This window comes from Anomaloglossus baeobatrachus, chromosome 5, assembly GCF_048569485.1.
Source record: "Anomaloglossus baeobatrachus isolate aAnoBae1 chromosome 5, aAnoBae1.hap1, whole genome shotgun sequence".
Taxonomy (NCBI): Eukaryota; Metazoa; Chordata; class Amphibia; order Anura; family Aromobatidae; genus Anomaloglossus; species Anomaloglossus baeobatrachus.
Genome location: NC_134357.1, coordinates 542333805 through 542360134, shown reverse-complemented (window position 1 = coordinate 542360134; position 26330 = coordinate 542333805). Strand labels below are relative to the sequence as shown.

General features: G+C 45.2%; 1 protein-coding gene across 1 annotated transcript in view; it reads right to left on the bottom strand.

Moving 5' to 3' along the window:
• LOC142312217 (uncharacterized) overlaps nucleotides 1-26330 on the bottom strand; it is a 231609-nt gene that overhangs the window by 48753 nt on the left and 156526 nt on the right. The window contains exon 13 of the mRNA XM_075351124.1: nucleotides 22335-22580. Within this exon, the coding sequence (XP_075207239.1) occupies nucleotides 22335-22580 (246 nt within the window). The remainder of the gene's footprint in view (nucleotides 1-22334; nucleotides 22581-26330) is intronic.

The window sequence follows — 26330 nt, the reverse complement described above, 5'->3', positions numbered from 1 at the left end:
GTCCAATACATAATTTTCATTGTCATTGAACGTTTTCTTCACCAATTTCAACGTATTCTTCAGGTTGTTGTTCTACTGGAACACTATGTGTTCCTTGTTATATCCATAGTACTCGAGTATACCAAGTAACTCATCTTATAGGATACTCACATAAGGGTCAGCATTGAAACTACCATCGATCCTAGTTAAGTATCTCTACCTTTGGCTGTGAAACAACCCCATCTTATCAAGCATCCTCCACTGAACTTGACAGTTCTTTTAATTTCTCGATCTGTTTGCCCACTTTTCCCTTGGTTATTCCAGATCCATTTGCACCCATCAGAGCCTAGTTTATTAACTTTCGTCTCATTGCTCCAAATCACACATTTCCAATATTTTAATGTCCATGTGAGGAATATTGTGAATAATATTGTGAATATGGTGAGGTATATGAAATTCATACATGTTATACAACAGACACTTTTCATTTACACATGCCATGCAGCAAGGCGAAATCATCCAGATCTGGTCACTAAATGGCAGGTGACAAAAGTTAAAGGCTAAGAAAGAACCAGGCTCTCTGCTGTCTAAATAATTCAGTGAGGGAAGGGGGCAGGCAACTGCAAGATTCAGGACAAGCTTTAAACACATTGTGTAGTTGGTATGACTCTAGAGAAAAAGTCACAATATTGGGGAGCGTATTGCTGCCACAAATACGGCAGGCATATTTCCATCTTCCTGACTGTGAGATGCACATTACACCTATTTTCCTTAAATTGTGGGGTGTGCGTATCAGTCCATAATTAATAACTTGCTGATGGAAGCCAACTGACACCTTGTGTTTTCCATTCGTGGATAAATCAAATCATAACTAGAAATATGATGATCATATCTTCCACGTGGGACACTCAGAGACAGAGATATGGGGAAAACTGACAATTCATAACTTTTTGGAATCTGAAGGCACATCCGATGTACAGCCCTGTCCAGGTCACCAGTGGGATGGGACATGGGAGGTATGTAGGTTCATAAAAATGAGAGCGGACATTTTGTGTGTCTCTTCTTTGTAAGGTTGTGTAATGTGTGGGGAAAATCCCAAGGAAAATAGTGGCTCCACAGTGCCTCCCCTGTGTCAAGCTGGCACCAGGCCTAACCATAATGAAGAAGGTAACTGATGCAGCTGTGTATCTGCTTGCAACCATAACTTATCTGTAACTGAATTTCTGACATACCTTTAAAACCCATCTTGTATATAGTGTATTATCTAGTGTGCCCTTAAGGCAATTAAATATATAATTTAATCCTGGGTTGTTCTTTTATCTCGATCCCCATATCCCATGCCCGTGAGCTCAGTTTAACATTACACGCTACCTGGGCTGGTTTCTGGCCCGATATAGCGCTGTTAAAGGACCAGGCCTATATATAACGAGGAACTGGTGTCAAACTACTGTACTGAACCGGCAGAACCCTTTCACTGGGACTAGTAGAAAGGTTCTGTCAGTTGGTCGGAGTTCTGAGAGAGCTGGGTGCTGCGCCGGAGTTTACGCGGCCTGCTCTGTCTCCCTCCCCATGCTCACAGGCAAAAAGAGATGTCAGTGTTACATTGAGTCAAGCAGACCTTACGTACCCTTTGGGGACGCGGAACATCGCGTGTTTGTGGAAGTGACATATTAGTGATGTGAAGGTGGGGCCGTGAGGTGCTGTTTCATCACAGGTTGACAGGTCCATGGCCAAACGGAGGGACATCTGTGTGACCCCCCCCAGCTCGGTTCGTGACAGTCTACTTTTTGTACTTTTTTGCAAATTTGCAAACTCAAGCGGATGCTTCTTATGACGATATTAAAGTCAAAGCTTCTTCACCTTTTATTGGACCATAATTCTAGACTTGTAAAGTGCGTCGCACAGAGCTTGCATGGACGTCTGTAATCTCAAAATCAAAAAGCATACGAGCCACCTCCACTGTCGTGTTTACTGCTCCAGAACTGATAGACCTTGTGATTAGCCAACTTGTTGATGTCCACTTCTTGGCTTTTGAATGGATGGATGAACTTCATTTCGGATTCTTCCAACTGTCATGGCGCTCACATGGTGCAGTTTGGCAATTTTCTTGGCTGAGAGATCACTGTCAATGAGATGGATGATGATATTTCTGTTTTCTTGGAAAATCTTCTTGGTTGCTCCTCGATTCGAACAAGTGACCTTTTCACTTGGGAATCAACCTAATAAAATATTGAGCTATAAGGGAATGAGATAACAGGTTGTAATTTGTAGTATACAGGAAGAAAAATATATTTCCACCACCGGGAGCAAAATAATAACAATGCAGGGACATGACAATAATCTGCATTATAACTAATCGTATGCTTAATAGTTGCAACTAAACGTCATGTAGGAGATTTCCAAGATGATTGCCTATAAAATTAAGGTAGTCTCCCGTTCAAAGCCTTACTGCAGGGGTGGGGAACCTTTTTTCTGCCGGGGGCCATTTGAAAATTTCTACCAATCTTCGGGGGCCGCACAAAATTATCAATGTTTAAATGACCCTGCTATATTTGGTGAAACAATTAATTAACTCACCCCTACTATGATGGCCGGAGCGGCTTCTCTTTGGTGCGGCTGTGATGTTCGGTGATACTAATCATGTTTCTTCTCGCAAATGGTTTTTCACGTTTGTCTCCATCCGGAGCATAGTCAACTCTTTGTGATAATAAGATTGGTAAATCATATACATCACATAACAGACGCTGTATATACATCACAGGAGATGCTGAAGAAACATATATCGTATAGGAGACACTGGGACTGCTGTATATACATCACAGGAGACACTGGGGGCATATACATCACATAGGAGACACTGGGACTGCTGTATACACATCACATAGGAGACGCTGAGACTACTGTATATACATCACAGGTGACACTGGGGGCACATACATTACACAAGGGGCTGGGGACATGTAAATGCCCCCAGCATCTCCAATCTGATGTATATGCTCCCAGCAACTCCAATGTGATGTGTAAGTCACATGAGACGCCGGGGGCATGCACATCACAAGAGACGCTGGGGGCATGCATATCACAATAGGGGCTGGGGGCATGCACATCACAAGAAGGGCTGGGGGCATGCACACTGCAAGAGGGGCTGGGGGCATGCACACCGCAAGAGGGGGTGGGGGCATGCACCCCGCAAGAGGGGCTGGGGCATAGACACCACAAGAGGGGCTGGGGCACAGACACCACAAGAGGGGCTGGGGCATAGACATCACTGGAGGGAGCACAGACATCACTGGGGGAGGCACAGACATCATGGGGGGGCTGCTCACAGGACTGGGGGGGCTGCACACAGGACTGGGGCATAGGCTGCACACAGGCTGCACACAGGACTGGGGATTGGCTGCACATAGGACTGGGGGATAGGCTGCACACAGGATTGGGGGATGGGCTGCACACAGGATGGGGAGGATGGGCTGCACACAGGATGGGGGGATGGGCTCCACACAGGACTGGGGGGCTGCACACAGGACTGGGGGATAGGCTGCACACAGGATTGGGTGATGGGCTGCACACAAGATTGGGGGATGGGCTGCACACCGGATTGGGGGATGGGCTGCACATAGGACTGGGTGGGGCTGCACACAGGACGGGGGGTGCACACAGGACTGGGTGATGGGCTGCACATATGACTGGGGGGCTGCACACAGGATGGGGGGATGGGCTGCACACAGGACTGGAGGGCTGCACACAGGACTGGGGGGCTGGGGGATAGGCTGCACACAGGACTGGGGGATAGGCTGCACACAGGATTGGGTGATGGGCTGCACACAGGATTGGGGGATGGGCTGCATACAGGACTGGGGGATGGACTGCACATAGGACTGGGTGGGGCTGCACACAGTACTGGGTGATGGGCTGCACATAGAACTGGGGGGCTGCACACAGGATGGGGGGGTTGCACACAGGACTGGGTGATGGGCTGCACATAGGACTAGGGGGCTGCACACAGGATTGGGGGGTTGCACACAGGACTGGGTGATGGACTGCACATAGGACTGGGTGATGGACTGCACATAGGACTGGGTGATGGGCTGTACATAGGACTGGGGGGCTGCACACAGGATGGGGGAGTGCACACAGGACATTGGGGGGCACACTGCGCTGAAGGTTTCATGCAACTCTGGGGGAGAGGGTTTACAGAACTGGGGTGGGGGGTCACAAAGCACTGGACAGGGCACATAGCAGCAGAAGGCCGGCGCTGGACTCACAGCAGCATCGCACTCACAGCACCGGAGTGCAGGCGCCGGACACACAGCATCAGAAGGAGAAGGCAGGCACACAGCTCCAGAGGGCAGGGGGCGGGCACACAACGCTGGAAGCTGTGAGGTAGCTGTGGGACCCGCCCACAAAGTAAGTCCTGATCACGTTGGCACTGGCCAACGGGAGCACACATTGGTGCGCACAAGCAGCAATGCGTGGCTTTAAAGGGCCAGCGGCCTGCAAAACTGCGGTGACAGCACATTCTGCCCAGGGGCCGAATGAAAGATCATGGCGGGCCGCATGCGGCCCGCGGGCCGGAGGTTCCCCACCCCTGCTTTAGTGGGTAGTAAGATATGGAATCTTTAAGTCAAAAGTTCAAAACATTGTTACATTGTTGCTTGTCACTTTTAGCAGTAAGGGCAAGTATATTACCACAACTATGAATTATCCCTACATATACAGTATATGGCTCTCTCTTTCTCCACAAGGTCAGCTTAGGCACAGAGGCCAAAGCACATGTTGCGGCAGTAAAGATGTTATTGTTTCTTGCATCTAAATTGATAACATTTTAGATGGATTCTGACAAGTCCTCCTACAAAACGTCACTAACAAACTCATTACTACAGAACTGTATGAAAAAGTGATTTATTCTCAATGAAACATTAAAGCCAAAAATGAGAGAATTTGGGCTCTGTGGCTGGATACTTCGGGCTTCCGGTGTGTTAGTACGACACGGGGTCTTTGTTCCTGGTGCTTCTCTATTCGGTATAATGAGGCTCACTGATTTTGTTTAAATAAAGAACATTCGAGTAATATACTGAACAAAAATATAAACACAACACTTGTGTTCTTGCTCCTATGTTTCATGAGCTAAACGCACAGATCTAAAAGGCTGCTTTACACGCTGCGACATCGCTAGCAATCTCGTTAGCGATGTGACACGCCAGATCACAGAAAAGATTTGCCGAAATCGCTCATGTGACCGCCGCACAAAACACGAAATATGAGCGATCACGGAAAATCGTATGTGCAATCTGGCGTGTTACATCGCTAATGAGATCGCTAGCAATGTCGCAGCGTGTAAAGCACCCTTAAGACTTTGCTATGTGCACAAAAGGCCTTTTTCTCTTGAATATTGTTCACAAATTTGTCTAAATCTGTGTAGTGAGCAGTCCTCCTTTATCAAGATAATCCATCCACCTTACAGGTGTGGCATATCAAGATGCTGATTAGACAACATGATTATTGCACAGGTGTGCCTAATAAGGGGTACTTCTCACATAGCGAGATCGCTGCTGAGTCACAGGTTTTGTGACGTACCAGTGACCTCATCAGCTATCTCGCTGTGTGTGACACTAAGCAGCGACCTGGCCCCTGCTGTGAAATCGCTGATCGTTACACACTGTTCTGGTTCATTTTTTGCTCATTGGTCTCCCGCTGTGCAACACGCATCGGCGTGTTTGACTGCGGGAGACCAATGAGCACCGACTCTGTGTAAGCAGCGTACGCTGGTAACCAGGGTATATATCGGGTAACTAAGCAAAGCGCTTTGCTTGGTTACCCGATATTTACCCTGGTTACCAGCGTACACCGCTTACAGGTTGCCAGCCTTGCCTCCCTGCACACGTAGCCAGGGTAAATATCGGGTAACTAAGCAAAGAGCTTTGCTAAGTAACCCGATGTGTTCCTTAGCTACGTATACAGGGAGCCAGCGCAGGCAGCCTGTAAGCGGTGTACGCTGGAACCAGGGTAAATATCGGGTAACTAAGCAAAGCACTTTGCTTGGTTATCCGATATATACTCTGGTTACCAAGCGCAGCATCGTTACACGAGTCGCTGGTGGCTGGTCGCTGGGGAGATCTGACTGTTTGACAGTTCACTAGCAACCCTGTAGCGACGTACCAGCGATCCTGACCAGGTTGTATCGTGGTCGGAATCACTGGTACATAGTTTAGTGTGACGGTACACTGGCCACAATAAAATGCCTTTCTAAATTGGGCAGTTTTACAGTATTGGAAGAGTCCAGGGTGTCAGAAAACCAGTCAATATTCGTTGTGGCCACTATTTGGCAGTTTGATATCTGCCCTGCATAGTAAGAACCAGGATTCATCCATGAAGCGAACACCTCAATGTGCCAGATACCATCGTATGTGAGCATTTGCTCAGTCAAGTTAGTTACACTGACGAACTGCAGTCACGTGGAGACCCTGATGAGGACAACGAGCAGCAGATGAGCTTCCCTGAGACGGTTTCTGACAGTTTGTGCTGAAATTCTATGGTTATTCAAACCGATGTGGTTATGCAAAACCAATAGCGGACCATGTGGCTGGTTTCAGACAATCTTAGAGGTGAAGCTGATGGATGTGGTGGTTCTGGGCTGATATAGTTACATGTGGTCTGTAGTTGTCAAGCCAGTTGGATGTGCTGCCAAATTCTCTGAAACGCCTTTTGCAAACGGCTTATGATAAAGAAATGAACATTCAATTAACGAGCACCAACTTTGCTAAATATTGCTCTAGTGCCAATTGCATGCTCCCTCAAAACTTGTGACATCTGAGGCATTTTGCTCTGTGACAAAAATGCACATTTTTGAGTGACATTTTATTGTGGCCAGCTTAAGGCACATGTGTGCAATAATCGCTGTCTAATCAGCATCTTGATACACCTCACCTGTGAGTTGGATGGATTATCTCGGCAAAGGAGAAGTTTTCACCAAGGCCGGAGTTCCACTTGCGTATAACTCGTGCGAGTCTCGCATTAGTACCACCAGACATAGCCTGACACTCTCCAGACACAAGCTCCTCAGCTGCATGGAAATACATGCAGCCAACCCGCTCCTGTCAGGAGAGTGTGTGGCCGTGCCGAGTGATACCGATGCGAGACTTGCACGAGTCATACGCAAATGGAAAGGTACCCTCACACAGATTTAGGCCTGTTTCACACTACAGTGAAAAAAACGCATATGTCCCTCCATGTGCCGTGATTCACGGCACACGTGGGTTCTCCATGTGCAATCCGTGTGCCGCTCCTGCTGTCCCTGGTGCTGAATCTACAGATTGGCTGCCGCAGTCTCCCCTCTGCAGCTACTTCCAGGTCGGCTGTGCAGTGCATAAATGCATATTCTTGACCATAATTAGCCGGGCTGGAAGCAGGACAGAGCAGCGGCTGAAGACAGCGTTACTGGAGAAGGGGAGTTTAAAAAGCTTTTTATTTTCAATGTAGGTGTTTTTCTGGTACGTGTTTCACGGACGACAACATTGTGTCGTCCAAGGGACATCAGTGATGCCAGAAAAAAATGGACATGTCTCTGTGCGCACACGCGTGTATGCCACACGAAATCACTTCAGTGAAAAATCACTGTTGTGTGCGCAGACCCATTGATTTTAAGGAGTCTGCATATGTCCGTGATTCTGGTATGTATAAAAACTGTCACATACGTACCGGAATCACTGACGTGTGAAACAGGCCTTAGACAAATTTGTGAATAAAATTTTAAAGAAAAAGGTCTTGTGATAGCGAGTCACGAGTGGTCAAATGGTATCGACAGACTTAGGGGCACTTTGCACGCTGCGACATCGCAGGCCGATGCTGCGATGCCGAGCGCGATAGTGCCCGCCCCCGTCGCAACTGCGATATCATTGTGATAGCTGCCGTAGCGAACATTATCGCTACGGCAGCTTCACATGGACTCGCCTGTCCTGCGACCGTCGCTCTGGCCGGCGACCCGTCTCCTTATTAAGGGGGCGGGTCGTGCAGCGTCACTGCGACGTCACACGGCAGGCGGCCAATAGGAGGGGAGGGGCGGAGATGAGCGGGATGTAAACATCCCGCCCACCTCCTTCCTTAAGCATATCCTACGGAAGCCGCAGTGACGCTGGTAGGAGATGTTCCTCGCTCCTGCGGCTTCACACACAGCAATGTGTGCTGCCGCAGGAGCGAGGAACAACATCGGACCGTCGCGTCAGCGTAATCATGGATTACGCTGACGCTGCACCGATGATACGATTACGATGCTTTTGCGCTCGTTAATCGTATCATCGAGCCTTTACACACTACGACGTCGCATGCGATGCCGGAAGTACGTCATTTTCAATTTGACCCCACCGACATCGCACCTGCGATGTCGCAGCGTGCAAAGTGCCCCTAAGAGGCTTGATTTGGTGTGAAATAAATGATAATAGTCCAAATTTTGAAATGCTAAAGAAATTGCAGATTACACAAAAAGAATGTAATTTACTTTCATGTCCATATTCCGATTGTACAGAACAGTTTTTGAAAATGTCAAATCACAATCAATAATTCAAACAGTTGTGAACAAATTTGAGTTTTTTAATATAGTCACATGCACTATTGCATTGAAAAGACATTCTTTATATGAATTTACAGAATGTCTTAATATTGTCAGAAAACATGAGAATCAAAATCAGGAGAAAACAAAAATTGTTGATTTTATAAAATCAGAAAAGGGTAAAATCCTAATAAATTAAAACTAGCATCAAACTCCTAGATCAAGTTATTCCTGTGATTAAAATTCATGAAATTCTCTATAAACCTTATAACCTGATTAAAATGTCATCTAAAGATCCTAGTCCACAGGACTAAAAAAATCTGACTTTCTCTCTATAAAGAGACAGAGGACTTCCAAGTAGCTTGATACCAAAATACAGGTGGTTCCTGAGAGCGATGTTCTCAATGTACGTTGAACAGTTCACCTTGACAATTTTCCTGAAAATTTGGGAGCTGTGAGTGAAGAGCAAGGTGAACGATTCCACCAGGACATTAAAGTGAACCTGTCATCAGAAATTTAGCTATAAACCTAAAAGTTCCCCCCTCTGCAGCTCCTGGGCTGCATTCTAGGAACCTTCCTATAGTTTTTGTGGCCCCTTTTATTCCAAAACAAATACTTTACAAACTTGTACCATTTCGTATGCAAATTTCTTAAATCTTCCATGGGGGCGGGCTGCCTGATGTACGTTGCTGTCCTCCTGCTGATTTACGCCGCCCCCGAACGCTGAATTTCAAACCTCAGGACGCCGCCCCTGGGCGCCCGTGGTCCTGCGCATGCGCTGTGCTACTGTAGCATATAATATGGGCTGAAAGTGCACACTCCCAGCTGCAATATGAGAGTTTTCACATCCGAATCGGAGAAAGGGTTTAGGAATCATAGCTCTGTAATGCATAGCCTCCTCTTTTTCAAGGGACCAAAAGTAATTGGACAAGGGACTCTAAGGGCTGTAATTAACTCTGAAGGCGTCTCCCTCGTTAACCTGTAATCAATGAAGTAGTTAAAAGGTCTGGGGTTGATTACAGGTGTGTGGTTTTGCATTTGGAAGCTGTTGCTGTGACCACACAACATGCGGTCTAAGGAACTCTCACTTGAGGTGAAGCAGAACATCCTGAGGCTGAAAAAAAAGAAAAAATCCATCAGAGAGATAGCAGACATGCTTGGAGTAGCAAAATCAACAGTCGGGTACATTCTGAGAAAAAAGGAATTGACTGGTGAGCTTGGGAACTCAAAAAGGCCTGGGCGTCCACGGATGACAACAGTGGTGGATGATCGCCGCATACTTTCTTTGGTGAAGAATAACCCGTTCACAACATCAACTGAAGTCCAGAACACTCTCAGTGAAGTAGGTGTATCTGTCTCTACGTCAACAGTAAAGAGAAGACTCCATGAAAGTAAATACAAAGGGTTCACATCTAGATGCAAACCATTCATCAATTCCAAAAATAGACAGGCCAGAGTTAAATTTGCTGAAAAACACCTCATGAAGCCAACTCAGTTCTGGAAAAGTATTCTATGGACAGATGAGACAAAGATCAACCTATACCAGAATGATGGGAAGAAAAAAGTTTGGAGAAGAAAGAGAACGGCACATGATCCAAGGCACACCACATCCTCTGTAAAACATGGTGGAGGCAACGTGATGGCATGGGCATGCATGGCTTTCAATGGCACTAGGTCACTTGTGTTTATCGATGACATAACAGCAGACAAGAGTAGCCGGATGAATTCTGAAGTGTACCGGGATATACTTTCAGGCCAGATTCAGCCAAATGCCGCAAAGTTGATCGGACGGCGCTTCATAGTACAGATGGACAATGACCCCAAGCATATAGATTGCCTCCAAAGGATTCGCAACAAAATATTGAAAATAAAAATATTTTGTTTGGGTTTGGTTTATTTGTCCAATTACTTTTGACCTCCTAAAATGTGGAGTGTTTGTAAAGAAATGTGTACAATTCCTACAATTTCTATCAGATATTTTTGTTCAAACCTTCAAATTAAACGTTACAATCTGCACTTGAATTCTGTTGTAGAGGTTTCATTTCAAATCCAATGTGGTGGCATGCAGAGCCCAACTCGCGAAAATTGTGTCACTGTCCAAATATTTCTGGACCTAACTGTATATATATATATATATCATACCATGTCAGCATTTACCTAGATTCGATACATATATTCAATACAGATACCTTTATCTTAATTTAAGTACTGTTCTCGATAAATTCTGCCACTATAGATCTATTATCTGGATGTATTATATTATAAATGATTTAAAAAATGTGAACTTTATACAGTCCCCAAGTAGCTTTAAGCCATGGGGATCGACGCTCCCTTTCTTAAAGGGACAGGCATCCCATTACCAGGATGCTATTCCTAGGTCACCTATTACCCTAAAGGTATTTAAGACTGCCTCCCCTTTCAGGAGGCGCCTGAGCAATGTTGCCTATTGTGCGTTGTTAGTTCTCAGGTCCTTGTATGTTACTATGTCTAGTCCTGCTGGTGAGTTATAGAACCAGTCTCGTGTGCCTAATCTCTGTCTCATCCTAGAGTCTGCTCTCTACCACCACCTCCGTGCTGCCACGTCAAAACCATCACCTCTGTGCTGCCAAGTCCGAGCTCCCACCACCGTGCTGCCACATCCTTGTATGCCAACATCAGACATTAAGAGACTGTACTCATCCTCAAGAGACTATCTCTATATCTCTACTGGTCCCTGGCTGCCATGCATTTAGGCCTTCTGTTGGTGCGCCACACAGTCCCTGTATAGGGGTTCACTGCTGGTTGCTGCTTCAGAGGAATCTGCTGCATGGCCCAGTGAGTCCACTCCCGGATGCTTGATGTGGCGCCCTGGACAAGCTAGGGGCCACAGGTGACAACACACACACACCCCCACCCCCAGCAGTTCACAGCAGTCATCCCCAGTGAGACCTGATTTCTTCCCTCGGGTTCAGAGAGACACACCAGGTGGGCGGAGTCAGGCAGATGGAGACGCCCACCCAGGAGTCTAGCTGGCCTGAGGCAAGAAACAAGTAGAGACAAGTCCAGGCAGAGGAAGAGAGAGGAGGTCTGCAGAGAGGCAGACGCAGACTGGGGCCTAGGTTGGAGCCTAGGTCCCTCGTGTAGCCAGTGAGGCAGACGGTAGTGACCGTCTGTGGGAGCCGGGAAGACAGTCTTGGTGGAACCGTAGGTAGCCGAGGCTGGGCGGTGGCCCACCGGTACCGAACCGGGGAGCCAGCTGGAAACCCAAGTGCAGGAGGAGCGTACACGAAGGTGAAGGAAAGGACTTACACTACCAACCTGGGGTCAGGGGAAAAACACCGCAGCCGTCTGTGGGACCCGTCCATCCAGCCGTTTGTTTGACCAGAGACTCCGTGTAAATTACTGGCTGAGTGAGTATCACCGTGCCGTGCGGCACCACGTTGCCCCCGCGACCCTGCACCTCACCAGGCCCCGTAACCCGCCTGCCATCCATCCCTTCCCCTCACCGGACCCCGGGACAACCAACCCCCCTACCCACGGAGGGGAGAACCAACATCCAAGCTGCTCCCTGTCACCGCTCCCGGGATCCCCGTCCAGAGCAGCGGTGGTGTCACAACCTCACCACAACCATGGGTGGCGTCACGGACAATCAATCCCCAAAACTATTCCCCTTTTCACTCACGGGCGAGGAACGCCGCTCGAGTCCCCGGGATCCGGCCCACCGCTCGAGCTACCACCGAGCAGCAGCAGCAGAGCAGCCGGACCCGAGCAGTGGGTGAGCGCAGCGTCCCCTCCTCCGCCCGCGACACTTGACGTCCCTTGGTAACCATAACAATTTGCTCAGGCCATGGATTCCACCAGAACCAAGCCTACCCGCCTGTCAGACATGCAGCAGGAGCTCACCAGCCAATGGAATACTCAAGCTAAACTAGTTGCACACATGAAGTCCATAGAATCCCATCTGGTGTCCATGCAGGCTTCCGGATCTTCTGACTCTTTGCAGCTTTTCAAGATACAGAAGGAACTCTCCCGCCAGCATGAACCACGGAGATGTATGTCTGAATACATAGAGTCAGTAGACTCCTTTCTGTATACCCTGCAGAACCCAGCTCCGTCTGCTACACCAGATCCTGTAGGAACATCGACTTGCCTCTCCAGATCTCACCTGGCCTGTCCACCGATGTATGGAGGAGACCCAAGATTATGCTGAGGATTTTTGAACCAGTACTCCTTGCACTTCGAGCTGTCACCTCTACAACTGGCGACTGACTTCTCCAAAGTGGCGTTCATCATGTCGCATCTGACCGGACAGGCCCTGGCATGGATCAATCCCCTCTGGGAGAAGAATGACCCGATCGTCCAGCACCTGTCCACCTTCCTAGTTACCTTCAGCAAGGTATTCGACAAGCCGGGACGTCTCGTCTCTGCCAACTCATCGCCTATGAAAATCCACCAGGGGAATCTCATGGTGCGACACCAAATCAAACAAAGCTCTATTCACAATAACCATTTTAAGGCAGAAGGAATATCTGAAAAGCTCAGATAACACAGGTCTGCAAAAAATTTTTTTCGAGAGCTGTGTTGGTTATCCCACGTAATCTTTATGTTTTTGAGTGCGCTGAATCCGAAAATGACCTCCGTTTTGTCATAGGACATCACGTTTTCTGAAAATTTAAGTAACTGTTAAATAAGACAATACCTCAAAATAATTGAAAATCGACTCATAAAATTATTTTTTTATTACAAATATTTCATGAAAATCATATTTTTAACTGCAATGAGCTCACTAACACACACTAAAATTGATTCTTCTTCCCTGTGAGGCTTCTCTTGGTACATTTACGCTTGTGAGTTGCATCTGTAATGTCTCTCTGAAGCGTCCAACAGTAGTCTGCCCTCATTGTAATGCTCCATCTTCCCTGGTATCTTCTTTCCATCTCTTTAAAGGGAACCTGTCATCAGAAATTTAGCTATAAACCTAAAAGTTTCCCCCTTCTGCAGCTCCTGGGCTGCATTCTAGGAAGCTTCCTATAGTTTTTGTGGCCCCTTTTATTCCAAAATAAATACTTTACAAACTTGTAAATATAATACACTGTGTAGTGGCCGAACTGTGAGTCAGGGGAGCCCAGTGTCAGTAGAGGGGCCCCTGACCTGGAGAGGCCACCAGCCGTGTCTGAGCTGCAGGAGTGCTAGTCCTGACCTGCACAGCAGACGGAATCTCCATCCTGCAGGACCTGCGATGATGTCACGCCCATGTGACTGTGTGGGAGGAGACACAGGAGGCCGGGCAGAAAGCAAAGATAGTGAATCCTGAAGGAGATTTGGACACATGACTGGTAATAAGAAAAGAGGGGACATGAGGGTGAGGGGGGCTGCAGGGTGAGGGGCATATGAGGGCTGCAGACTGTGACAGAAGCATGTGAAGGGGTGCAGAGTGTTTGAGAGGGGTAAGTTGGGGTACAGGCAGGGTGAGATATGTGAGCAGGGTGTGTGAGATATGGGGGTGTATTGTGTGTGATATGGGGGGTGCAGGCTGTATGGGAAGCAGGGTATGTGACATATGGGGGTGTAGTGTGTGAGATCTGGGGGGTGCAGGCTGTATGGGAAGCAGTGTGTGTGTGTGTGTGTGGGATATGGGGGGTGCAGGCCGTATGGGGAGCAGTGTGTGTGTGTGATATGGGGGGTGCAGGCTGTATGGGAAGCAGGGTGTCTGGGCCACTGACAGATACAATTGCTCCAGCGGTCACTTAGTACACAAAGGAGTGTTCCTCTCTGCTGCACTAAGCCACCGCTGGACCTAAACAATAATTCGCTGTAAAATAATAAAATAGATAATTGACATAACTGACAATGCGTTGTGTGACATGTCCAATATTCCAGCTTCTTTCTTCTGCGAATGCCTCAAAGCTGGCATTCTCTCAACATCAGGTGGGAAGAATGCCAGCTTCCAGTCATGCGCAGGAAAAAGAAGAAGCCAGACTGCTGGACTGATGTCATGCATCGCAAGTTCACAATGTAAGTTATTTATTTGATTTTTTTACTGCTAATTACCATTGTTTCAGTCCAGTTGTGGCTTTATACAGCAGGGAGGAGCATTCCTTGCTGTACTAAGTGAACATTGGAGCGATTGATCTGTCAATGGCCCTTTAAACATATTGTACGGCTCTCGCGGAATTATATTTCAAAATATGTGGCGTTTACGGCTCTCTTAGCCAAAAAGGTTCCTGACCCCTGTCCTAGATCAAGTTATTCCTGTGATTAAAATTCATGAAATTCTCTATAAACCTTATAACATGATTAAAATGTCATCTAAAGATCCTAGTCCACAGGACAAAAAAAATCTGACTTTCTCAAGCGCCGGTCACATGCTGTTATGTGACCGGCGCATGTGACCCGGAAGTTACAGCACTGTCATTGTACTGTATTATCTGTACGGGAGAGCGCCGGATCCGGCAAAACAGCAAAAAGCCGGATGTGTGAAACCGGCCTAAAGAGACAGAGGACTTCCAAGTAGCTTGATACCAAAAGACAGGTGGTTCCTGAGAGCGATGTTCTCACTGACAATGTACGCTGAACAGTTCACCTTGACAACTTTCCTGAAAATTTGGGAGCTGTGAGTGAAGAGCAAGGTGAACGATTCCACCAGGACATTAAAGAGATGGAAAGAAGATCTCAGGGAAGATGGAGCATTACAATGAGGGCAGACTACTGTTGGACGCTTCAGAGAGACATTACAGATGCAACTCACAAGCGTAAATGTACCAAGAGAAGCCTCACAGGGAAGAAGAATCGATTTTAGTGTGTGTTAGTGAGCTCATTGCAGTTAAAAATATGATTTTCATAAAATATTTGTAATAAAAAAATAATTTTATGAGTCGATTTTCATTTATTTTGAGGTATTGTCTTATTTAACAGTTACTTAAATTTTCAGAAAACGTGATGTCCTATGACAAAACGGAGGTCATTTTCAGATTCGCGCACTCAAAAACATAAAGATTACGTGGGATAACCAAAACAGCTCTCGAAAAAAATTTTTTTGCAGACCTGTGTTATCTGAGCTTTTCAGATATTCCTTCTGCCTTAAAATGGTTATTGTGAATAGAGCTTTGTTTGATTTGGTTAAAATGCAAATGTTATTATTTATAATTATTCATATACAGTATATTTGTGTAGTTAGGGTGGAAGGCGGCATAGGAAAACCTAAAGCTTGCCATGACACTAGTATTGGCACCCTTTGCATTAAATTAGTATTGTAACAGATTTTGACTCACCTGTGGTAAATGCAAATGAGAATGTCGGTGCCCATGTGACATTAATCATGACTTCACTGTTTTAAAAAGCCACATGGTAGGCCCTGTTCCTTTGTCACAATAGTGAAGACAAAGGAGCGGTCTGTGGACAACAGAACTGCTATTATTGGCAAACACAAGACGTCCAAAGGGTATAAGGCTATCTCCAAAGACCTTGGTATCCCAGTTTCAACAGTGCGCAACGTTAAGAAGTTTGTCAAGTATGGAACCGTCAAGAACGTTCCTGAACATGGGGGAAAGAGGAAAGTTGACAAGAGATGTATCCAACGGTTAGTGCGAATGGTGGGAAAAACACCATGTCAAACATCTAACGACCTGATGGTCAACCTGGTACAGTCTTGGGTCATGAAAACAAAAAAGTGAGCCGGAGTATGAGATGGTATACATGGAGCTTGTGAGCTCATGTTCACACTGGCCATTAGACAAATGGTGAGCTGGACATTTCATTCTGTGAATCCCCCTGACTGTGTGTGTCCTGTTGGGACCCGGTCGCTCTCAGCCCTTAGCCACATTGAGGCCTATTTTAGACCCATGGTAAGGTTTTAATATTAGAGAGTGTAGGTACTATCCCAACTGGGTACACCTTGGCGTTGGTGGGATAGCTTTATGCTTTTTTTGATCACAAACAGTGTCTACTAAGTACCCTATGTTTATATGCACTATGATTTTATTTAGTTACAGCAGGGTATGTTTTCACAATTTTTCCCTTGGTTTCTCTTTGTCTAATGGCCAGTGTGAACATGAGCTCACAAGCTCCATGTATACCATCTCATACTCCGGCTCACTTTTTTGTTTTCATGTAGTTTTTTTGTATTCAGTTCAAATGGGGTGTGGCCCTCCCTCTTGGTGAGCTGGACATTTCATTCTGTGAATCCCCCTGACTGTGTGTGTCCTGTTGAGACCCGGTCGCTCTCAGCCCTTAGCCACATTGAGGCCTATTTTAGACCCATGGTAAGGTTTTAATATTAGAGAGTGTAGGTACTATCCCAACTGGGTACACCTTGGCGTTGGTGGGATAGCTTTATGCTTTTTTTGATCAAAAACAGGGTTTACTAAGTACCCTATGTTTATATGCACTATGCTTTTATTTAGTTACAGCAGGGTATGTTTTCACAATTTTTCCCTTGGTTTCTCTTAGTCTTGGGTCATGGTTTCAACAAATACCATATGTCGCACACTAAACTAAGCACAGCTTTATGGGTGACTCTTGAAACACTGTCTCCAGCAGCAGTCCACTCCTTCTGAATCTCCCCAAAATTTTTGGATGGCCTTTTCTTAACAATCCTAACAAGGCTTGGTTATCCTGGTTGCTTGTGCACCTTTTTCTACCACACTTTTTCCTTCCACTCCACTTTCTATTAATATGCTTGGATACAGCACTCTGAACAGCCAGCTTCTTTAGCAATGAACTTTTGTGGCTTACCCTCCTGTGGAGTGTGTCAATGACTGCCTTCTGGACATCTGTCAAGTCAGCAGTCTGCCCTATGATTGTGTGGGAGAATAAAAGCCATTTTGTATTTTATAGAAACCATCGTCTTCTAACTGAATGATGTCATAGGGTTCAGCCGACACTGATGGGTGGGGACGTTTCACATTTCTACACACACCCCTGCGGCTCGCATTGGTGCATGGTAATTTCTTTGTTTTATGGTTCTATATAAGCTGATGTAATAAAACAAACTTTCATTACACCATAGATGGTGTGTGCTGTATTTATTTCTCCAAGCGCTTGTAAAACAAATCTTATTAATTTGGAGTAATTTGGAGCTCACAGAGCACAGTAGGAGTGTATTTCGCTCAAAATTGCTTAGCCTACTGAACCAGACTAAGGGACCATTTTAAATGCTTAGGAAGCTTTAGCAAGTGTTTTGTGTAATTATTCTTATTTTCTGAGATGGTGACTTTTGGGTTTTCATTGGCTGAAAGCCATAATCATCAATATTAGCAGAAATAAGCACTAGAAATAGATCACTCTGTTTGCAATGACTCTAAATAACATATGCGTTTCCTTTTTTGTATTGAATTACTGAAATAATAATTATCTTTTTGATGATATTCTAATTTATTGAGATGCACTTATGAACCATATAGGAGGATGAAGATTTTCTTTAAATTAGTACTGCAGGAAAATTTAGCTAGTTGTTTGTGTGAAAAAAGTCTTATCTAAAAGTTTGTTAGAGATAATTTATTTTATGCCACCCATAGAGGGGTATTTCCTCACATATTATATCCATTTTTCTACCCATAGAAAGTTAAAATAATATATTTTAATCAAAAGATTAAAAGTAAATAAAACAGAAGGGGAAATAGGGAAAATGTACAGTTGAAACCAGAAGTTAACATCCGCTATCTAAAGACACATCTGCATTTTTTTCTCAGTATCCGACATCAGAATAAACCTTTTCCGTTTTAGGTCAATTAGGAACCTAAATTATTTCTATTTGCCAAGTGCCAGACTTATGAGAAAATGTTTTAAGGCATTTTTATTACTTTCTGCAAAGTGTAAAGTATACATACATTTCATTAGTATTTGGTACCATTGCCCTTAACTGTATGACTTGATTGAAACGTTTAGAATCTCCTTCCACAAGCTTCTCTCAATAGTTGGCAGGAACTTGAGCCCATTCCTCCTGACAAAAGTGGTGTAACTGAACCATGTTTGTAGGTCGCCTTGCTCGCATCGGTCTTTTTAGCTTTGCCCAAAAATGTTCAATAGGACCGAGATTAGAGCTTTGTAATGGCTGTGTCAATACATTGACTTTGTTATCCTTAAGCCACTTTATAATCAATTTGGCAGTATGCATCTGGTCATTGTCCATTTGGAAGACCCATTTCCACCCAAGCTTTAAGTTCCTGACTGATGTCTTGAGATGTAGTTTCAGTATTGCCACATAATCTTCTTATCTTACCAGCTTCCGCCAGCATCTTCACAAGTTCTTTTGCTTTTGTTCTTGGGTTGATATGCACATGTCTGACAAAGCACATTCATCTCTGGTACACAGAATCCATCTTCTTCCTGAGCGGTATCATGGCTGGACATTCCCATCTTGATTATATTTTCGTGTAATGGTTTGTACAGATGAATGCGGCACCTTCAAGTATCTGGAAATTACATCCAAGGATGAACCAGACTTGTGCAAGTCCACAATTCTCTTCCTGAGATCTTGCCTGACGTCTTTTGACTTTCCCATGATGCTACATAAAAAAGTATTGTGTTTCAGGTGTGCATTAAAATACATCCACAGGTGTGTCACTAATTAACTCAGATGTTGCCAATAAACCTATCAGAAGCTTCCAAAGACATGACATCATCATATTGGCTGTCCCATGTAGTTTAAAAATAAAAATAAAAAAAAAAGGTCTGTGGAGCCTCTGTTAGGAGTCTCAACACAGAAACTAGCCAGATATCCCTCCGGGAAGGACCTAACCAAGGAGTGGCTCTTTTTAGGAAACCACCATAACCACCATATTAAGTGGCCCTTTTAGTCAATATCCAACTCTTTGACAAGTTTAAAGATATGACAAGGAAATTACCAAGGCCAGGTATTCATCCACAGACAGCTGTTTCGGGGTATTGCCCCTCATCAGTGGGCATCATTCTGGCAAGGTGGGAGCAATGCCTAGTAGACCAACAAGACAAAACAATCACTGATCTCGGGGAGACCAGCCAGAGAAAACACTGCCAGCAGCCAACAAGGGTGCTCAAGACAGTAAAATTCTCGGTGCATTGCTCCCTGGCAAGTATGCAAATCAAAAAGGTCTGTGGAGCCTCTGTTAGGAGTCTCAACACAGAAACTAGCCGGATATCCCTCCGGGAAGGACCTAGCCAAGGAGTGGCTCTTTTTAGGAAACCACCATAACCACCATATTAAGTGGCCCTTTTAGCCAATATCCAATTCTTTGACAAGTTTAAAGATATGACAAGGAAATTACCAAGGTCAGGTATCCATGTGTTGAGACTCCACGGACTTTTTTGATTTGCATACTTCCCAGGGAGCAATGCACCTAGGATTTCACTGTCTTGAGCGCTCTTGTTGGCTGCTGGCAGTGTTTTCTCTGGCTGATCTCCCCGAGATCAGTGATTGGTTTGACATGTAGTTTAAAGGCATAGTACTCTTAAGCGGGCTTTACACGCTGCGACATCGCTAATGCAGAGTCGTTGGGGTCACGGATTTTGTGACGCACATCCGGCCGCATTAGCGATGCCGTTGCGTGTGACACCGATAAGCGATTTTGCATCGTTGCAAAAACGTGCAAAATCGCTAATCGGCGACATGGGGGTCCATTCTTAAAAATCGTTACTGCAGCAGTAACAAAGTTGTTCCTCGTTCCTGTGGCAGCACACATCGCTGCGTGTGACACCGCAGGAACGAGGAAGCTCCCCTTACCTGCCTCCCGGCCGCTATAAGGAAGGAAGGAGGTGGGCGGGATGTTACGTCCCGCTCATCTCCACCCCTCCGCTGCTATTGGGCGGCGGTTCAGTGACGCTTCAGTGACGTCGCTGTGACGCCGCACGGACTGCCCCCTTAGAAAGGAGGCGGTTCGCCCGTCACAGCGACGTCGCCAGACAGGTAAGTATGTGTGACGGCTGTTGTGCGGCACGGGCAGCGATTTGCCCGTGTCGCGCAACAGATGGGGGCGGGTACCCACACGCGATATCGGGACCGATATCGCAGTGTGTAAAGTAGCCTTTAGTGTATGTAAACCTTTGACTTTCTATAAACTAATAAAAAGGTCTTAAAACATGCCCTCTCTCATTATGTGGCAATTGGCAAATATATATAATTTTGGTTCCTAATTGACCTAAAATGGGAAAGATTTAGTCTGATTTCTTGTCAGAGAGTGAGAAAAACATACAGATGTGTCTTTTTAGATGGTGTATGTAAACTTCTGGTTTCAACTGTATGTGCAGAGCCACTTAATTAAAATATGTGATGGATCAATAAATACAAAAAAAAAAATACATTTTACAATTTTCTTATGAATCCACAGATTTGATGAAATGGGTGCCTTTGGAAGTTCCAATCTTTACTGTGAAGGGACTCAGATCCCAATGATGGTTAGAAAACTACTATACTTATCATTGAAAGAGATTTAATAAATGAATCCCCTCAGATATTCTTACAAAAGGTATGGATCATAGATGTAAGCAGTAATTTGTAATATGAACATGATTTTTAATCAAATAATTGTTTTATTGAAGAATTTGTGAAGTACAAAAAAAATCCAGCTTGTCGCACACACCTCCCACACCCATCACTATGTCCATATCTAGAAATGAGGGCAGCATAAATCGTCACAATTACAATATCTCCCTCTCAAAAATTACATCTTAACAGAAAATCTTCTCAAATGTATAATGTGAGCGTGTTTATTAATGTTCTATAGAGAAGTTACAGACATTGTTCAGACAGAGATTGTGCGCTGAAAGTGACTGTAAAGAATCGCAGATCGCTGAGATTGGGAGGTAGGAAGAAGAGGGAGGGGGAGATTTTGGGTATTTTTTGGAGGGTGGAGGCAAGGGTTGTAATATTTGTCCATATAGTTATATATGCCGGATCCGTCACAAGGGCAGTACAGTACAATACAGTTCACAGACAGTGCGGCAAATATTCTCTGCACATTGTATATTGCTTTTTGGATGAAAGATATTAGCAACTGCGTATATTTTTATTTCTAATAGACCAGATATCCTGTACTAAAAGGCCACGTGCACACATTAAGTGTTTTGTGACTTTTTACCTCAGTATTTGTAAGGAAAACTAGGAATGGAACAATTAAAGGAAAAGTATAATACAAACACGGCACCACTTCAGTATTTAGAGATTTTTTCACCTCAGTATTTGTAGCCAAAACCAGGAGTGGGTAAAAAATGCAGATCATCTGCACGTGGCATTAGACATACTTTATCATAAGAAGCACCCCAGGTTTACAAAGTAGAAAAAGGAAAAAAAAATCCTACTAAATAAATCTTCCCTGGATAACCTCCTCTCCTGCTTTGCGCTGATCACATAGATCAGTGTGGGGCAGGGGGATGGCAGTTCTCTCAGTGATTGGGAAGGACACGGTTTCCTCCATATCAGGAAGCTGCATCCAGACTATAAGATGCACCCACTTATTAGCAAGACTTTTTTCCTTGTTCAAAGTACGTCTTAGGTTACCTGTACACGTTGAGTATTTGGTGGGTTTTTTTTACCTCAGTTTATGTAGTGGTGCCCTCGTTTTCTCTTTATTATATAAGTCAAAATCAGGAGTGGGTAGAAAAAATGCTGAAGTGGTGCCCGTGTTTCTACAATACTTTTCCTTCGACTGTTCCACTCCTATTTGGCTACAAATACAGAGTTAAAAATAGGACGAGAAAAGTCGGAGATGGAGGTGTGAGGTTAGGATTATGGAGGAGGTTGGTGTAAGATCGTTTGTGGAATAGAACTGGCGGGTAGGATGACAGAGAGTTGAGGGATGAGAGTGTTGCCGAACTTTGGAGAGCTATGTGGGTGAGAGGAATCAGGCAGGCTACTCACGTTGTGAGATTTTTGATGTTGAACGAAGTTGTAGTTTTGTTTAAAACATTTCCCACATTCTGAACAGGAAAAAGACTTCTCCTTTGAGTGAATTCTCTGGTGTTTAATAAGTCGTGATTTATGTAGCCAACATTTCCCACACTCTGAACATGAATATGGTTTTTCCCCTGTGTGAGTTCTCTGGTGAATAATAAGATTTGTTTCGTGTGAATAATATTTCCCACATTCTGAACATGAATATGGCTTCTCCCCTGTGTGATGACTTCTCTGGTGTACATCAAGAAATAATTTATTTGGAAAATATTTACCACATATTAAACATGGACTTGGCTTCTTCCCAGTATTAATACTCTCATGCCTAACAAGATTTGATTTCTGGTTCAAATATTTATCATACTTGGAACAAGAAAATCTCTTCTCCTCAGTCTTAATTTTATGATGGTTAACAAAAGAGGTTTCAAGGGAAATATTTTCGTATTCAGAATGTGAAATTGGCTTCTTTGCAGTCTGTAATGAGTCAGAAGAGAGGACCTGTTCCAAGGGATCAACTGATTGACATTTACTGTGAAGGGATGATGGGCTATCTGGAATAATGGCATTAACTTCAGATGACCTTGAGATCACACAGGATAAAATTGATTTAACAATTGAAGGTGTGAGTTGTCCATCTGATCTCCTGGTGCAGTCATCTGCTGGGAATAAAATAAATTATTATTACTTTTGAAAGAAAATATCCCTGAAATTTGTATTTTTAAAAATTTGTACTCAAAATATCCATAGAAATAACAAGATTGGTAGTAAAATGGAATTATTCACTAAGACAATGACAGTTCACAATCTAATAGAGGACCTCATAGCATGAACCAGTAGAGCGTGGTGTTCACCTGTTTGATCATTCTGTCTTCCAAACATTGGAATAAAAAAAGTCACCCAAAAAAATGTTATGTAGGCAAAAATGAGACCAATAAGGCTGGTTTCACATCAGCGGTATTCTGCCGCACTGCCGGATCCGTCACAAGGGCAGTACAGTACAATACAGTTCACAGACAGTGCGGCAAGCCCCGGTCACATGCTGTCACATGCTCCGGTCACATGACCGCATGTGCCCGGAGCTTGCCAGTGAACTGTATTGTACTGCCCTTGTACCGGATCTAGCAGTGCGGCAGGAAAACGCTGATGTGAAACCAGCGTAAAAAGGTCTACACATTCCGCAAAAAAACAAGCCCCCCCCCCCCCCAGGTCTCAAAATAGTCACTACTCCTATAGATTAAATCACTGACGGGAATAATTTCCAAAATGGAGTCACTTTATGGGGTTTTCTGCCATTCTAAAATAAAAATACTACATAAGCAGAGAAAATCTCACAAGCAGAGAATAAAATGTACAATCCACTAGTGACAAGAAGAAAGTAAATGTAAAAAGGAGAATTTGCAATAAATGAGATTAGGAAAACTTGCTGAAGCACCTATGTAAGAAAATCACATATTTATTACTTCAACCAAGAGGTGCAGAGATCATGACACTTTTATGAATGATAGTATACCTCATTGCACACACACACACATATATATACATATATACACACACACACACCATATTTTTTGTTTTATAAGACGCACCCCAAATTTTGAGATGATAAAAATGGGGTCTTATACTCCACTGTTGCCTTACCGGGGGGAGGCGGCAGCGGTGGTGGAGCGGGGTCACATGAGGCAGAGGCTGTGATGGCAGCAGCGGCGGGTCCGTGCTGGCGGTGGCGGGTCAATAGTGGCAGCGGTGGCGGTGGGTCAGTGGTGCCAGCAGCGGGTCAGTGGTGTCAGCGGCGGGTCAGTGGTGTCAGCGGCAGGTCAGTGGTGGCAGCGGCAGGTCAGTGGTGACAGCATCAGCGGGTCAGTGGTGACAGCATCAGCGGGTCAGTGGTGACAGCATCAGCGGGTCAGTGTTGACCGCAGCAGCGGCGAATCAGTAATGACAGCAGCAGTGGCGGATCAGTGGTGACAGCGGCGGATAAGTGGTGTCAGCGGTGGATAAGTGGTGACAGCGGCAGTGGTGGGTCAATGGTGGAGCAGGCCGATACGGTTCAAATGATGGTGCCTGGAGCAACGAGTGCGCAGATGGAGCTCTCATCCAAGAGCTCCATCTGCGCACGCGCTGACGTCCGGAGCAGCGTGTGCGCAGATGGAGCTCTCATCCAAGACTGCCGGTGTCATCATTTGAAACCGGGACCGCAGACAGACTGGGACACTCACCGCACAGCCACAGGAAAAGTGAATAAAGATGGCTCTATTCTACGCGTTACAAAGTGTCACCCCACTTCTTCATATGGTTATATTGGTGGATCTCCTGATGAAGAAGTGGGGTGACACTTAGTAACGCGTAGAATAAAACCACCTTTACGGTCTGTGCACACTGGGAAATTTGCTTTTCTTAACAAATTACGCACCTTCTGGCAGAATTCCGCACCCACGGCAAAAACCACGGTAAAAACTCAAACAGAATCTGCATGCGGTTTTACAGCACCATTATTTATGTCAAAAACTCAGGTACCTGAAAAGAAGTGACATGCTACTCCTTTTTTGCTGCAGAAATTCTGCAGCAAAATCTATAGGACAAATAAAAGCAGTGTGTGAACAGCAATTTTGATCTCCCATAGATTTTGCTAGGGAAGGACTGCAGAAAGGTTATAAACAAAAACCGCACCTTTTCTGCAGCAAAAACCGCGGCAAATCTGCGGCAAAAAACGCAGTGTGCGCGCAGGGCCTTATACCATTTTCCTGAATTTTTGTCATATCTTCAGCAGCGCAGTAACAGTTCCTCATCATCTTTGTTCTTGATCTGCCCACCCAAAAAAGCAGACCCCCCCTCCACCCCTACCTAGGAGACATACTTACCAGGGCCCGGTTGTCTGTTTGGCTCCCAGGTCCTCCTGTGATCTCTGGTGGGCCCTCCCAGCCGGTATGCTGCACGCCGTGCGCCCTTGCTTCTGGTCGTCACATTCACATAGATCAGATTGCACACACACTCATACACACTCACCAGATAACACAAAACACACTCTGGCAATACTGATTTTTTCCAGCAGCAGGGAAAGATGGGACGGAGAAAAGTGGAATGCATGGAGGACCCGGCGGTGGAAACATTGATGCATTCCACCCCCAGGTCCTCTATGCGTTCCACCCCCAGGTCCTTGCACTCTGCCGCACTGCGTCTCAGGATTTTTCCGACCATGAGAATCGGTATCACTGGATGTGGCGAGTGTGTGTGTGCGATCTGATGTGTGCAGGTGTGTGATCGGATGTGTATGGGTGTGCGATTACTGCAAGTCCTCTCGCTCAGCGTCCGGTGAGTGTGATTGCGGGGTGTCCATGGTCTATAATGCATTGTCCTGCAGTATTCTTTAACTTTTTTAGCTGCACAGACACTTCATTATTGAACTGCGACTAGGACTTATTTTCGGGGTAGGGCTTATATTTAAGCCTTTCTCCGAAAATGCTGCAAATCCTTGCTAGGGCTTATTTTTGGGGAGGTTTTATGTTTGGAAAAACACGGTATCTCATATCTATCCCTCCATTATGTATATATCTATCTAAATATATATCTCTTATCCATCCAGCCACACTGCACATACCAGCCTGTCTCCTCTTTAGCTTTAGATTCCAGCAATGACCTTTGGTCACATGATGTGATGTCACACAGGTCCTCTTGAAGTATTATCATCATTATATAAACCATGGGGCCCCTAGGAGAATGGCAGCGCTGTGAAATTTCCCAGTTTGCTCTTCCTTCCCCCCCTAATGCCAGTCCTGCATACCAGACTGTCCCCTGATCAGTTATTTTAGACTCCTGCAATTAAGAGACAATTGGTCACATGACTGTGAATTCATGAAAGGTCCTTAAGCAATCAACCTCGGAATACAACTTTTGGGGTCCCTTAGAGTGTGGACCCTGGTAAATTGCAAGGTTTAACTCCCCCCAATGCTGGCCCTGACTGTAACT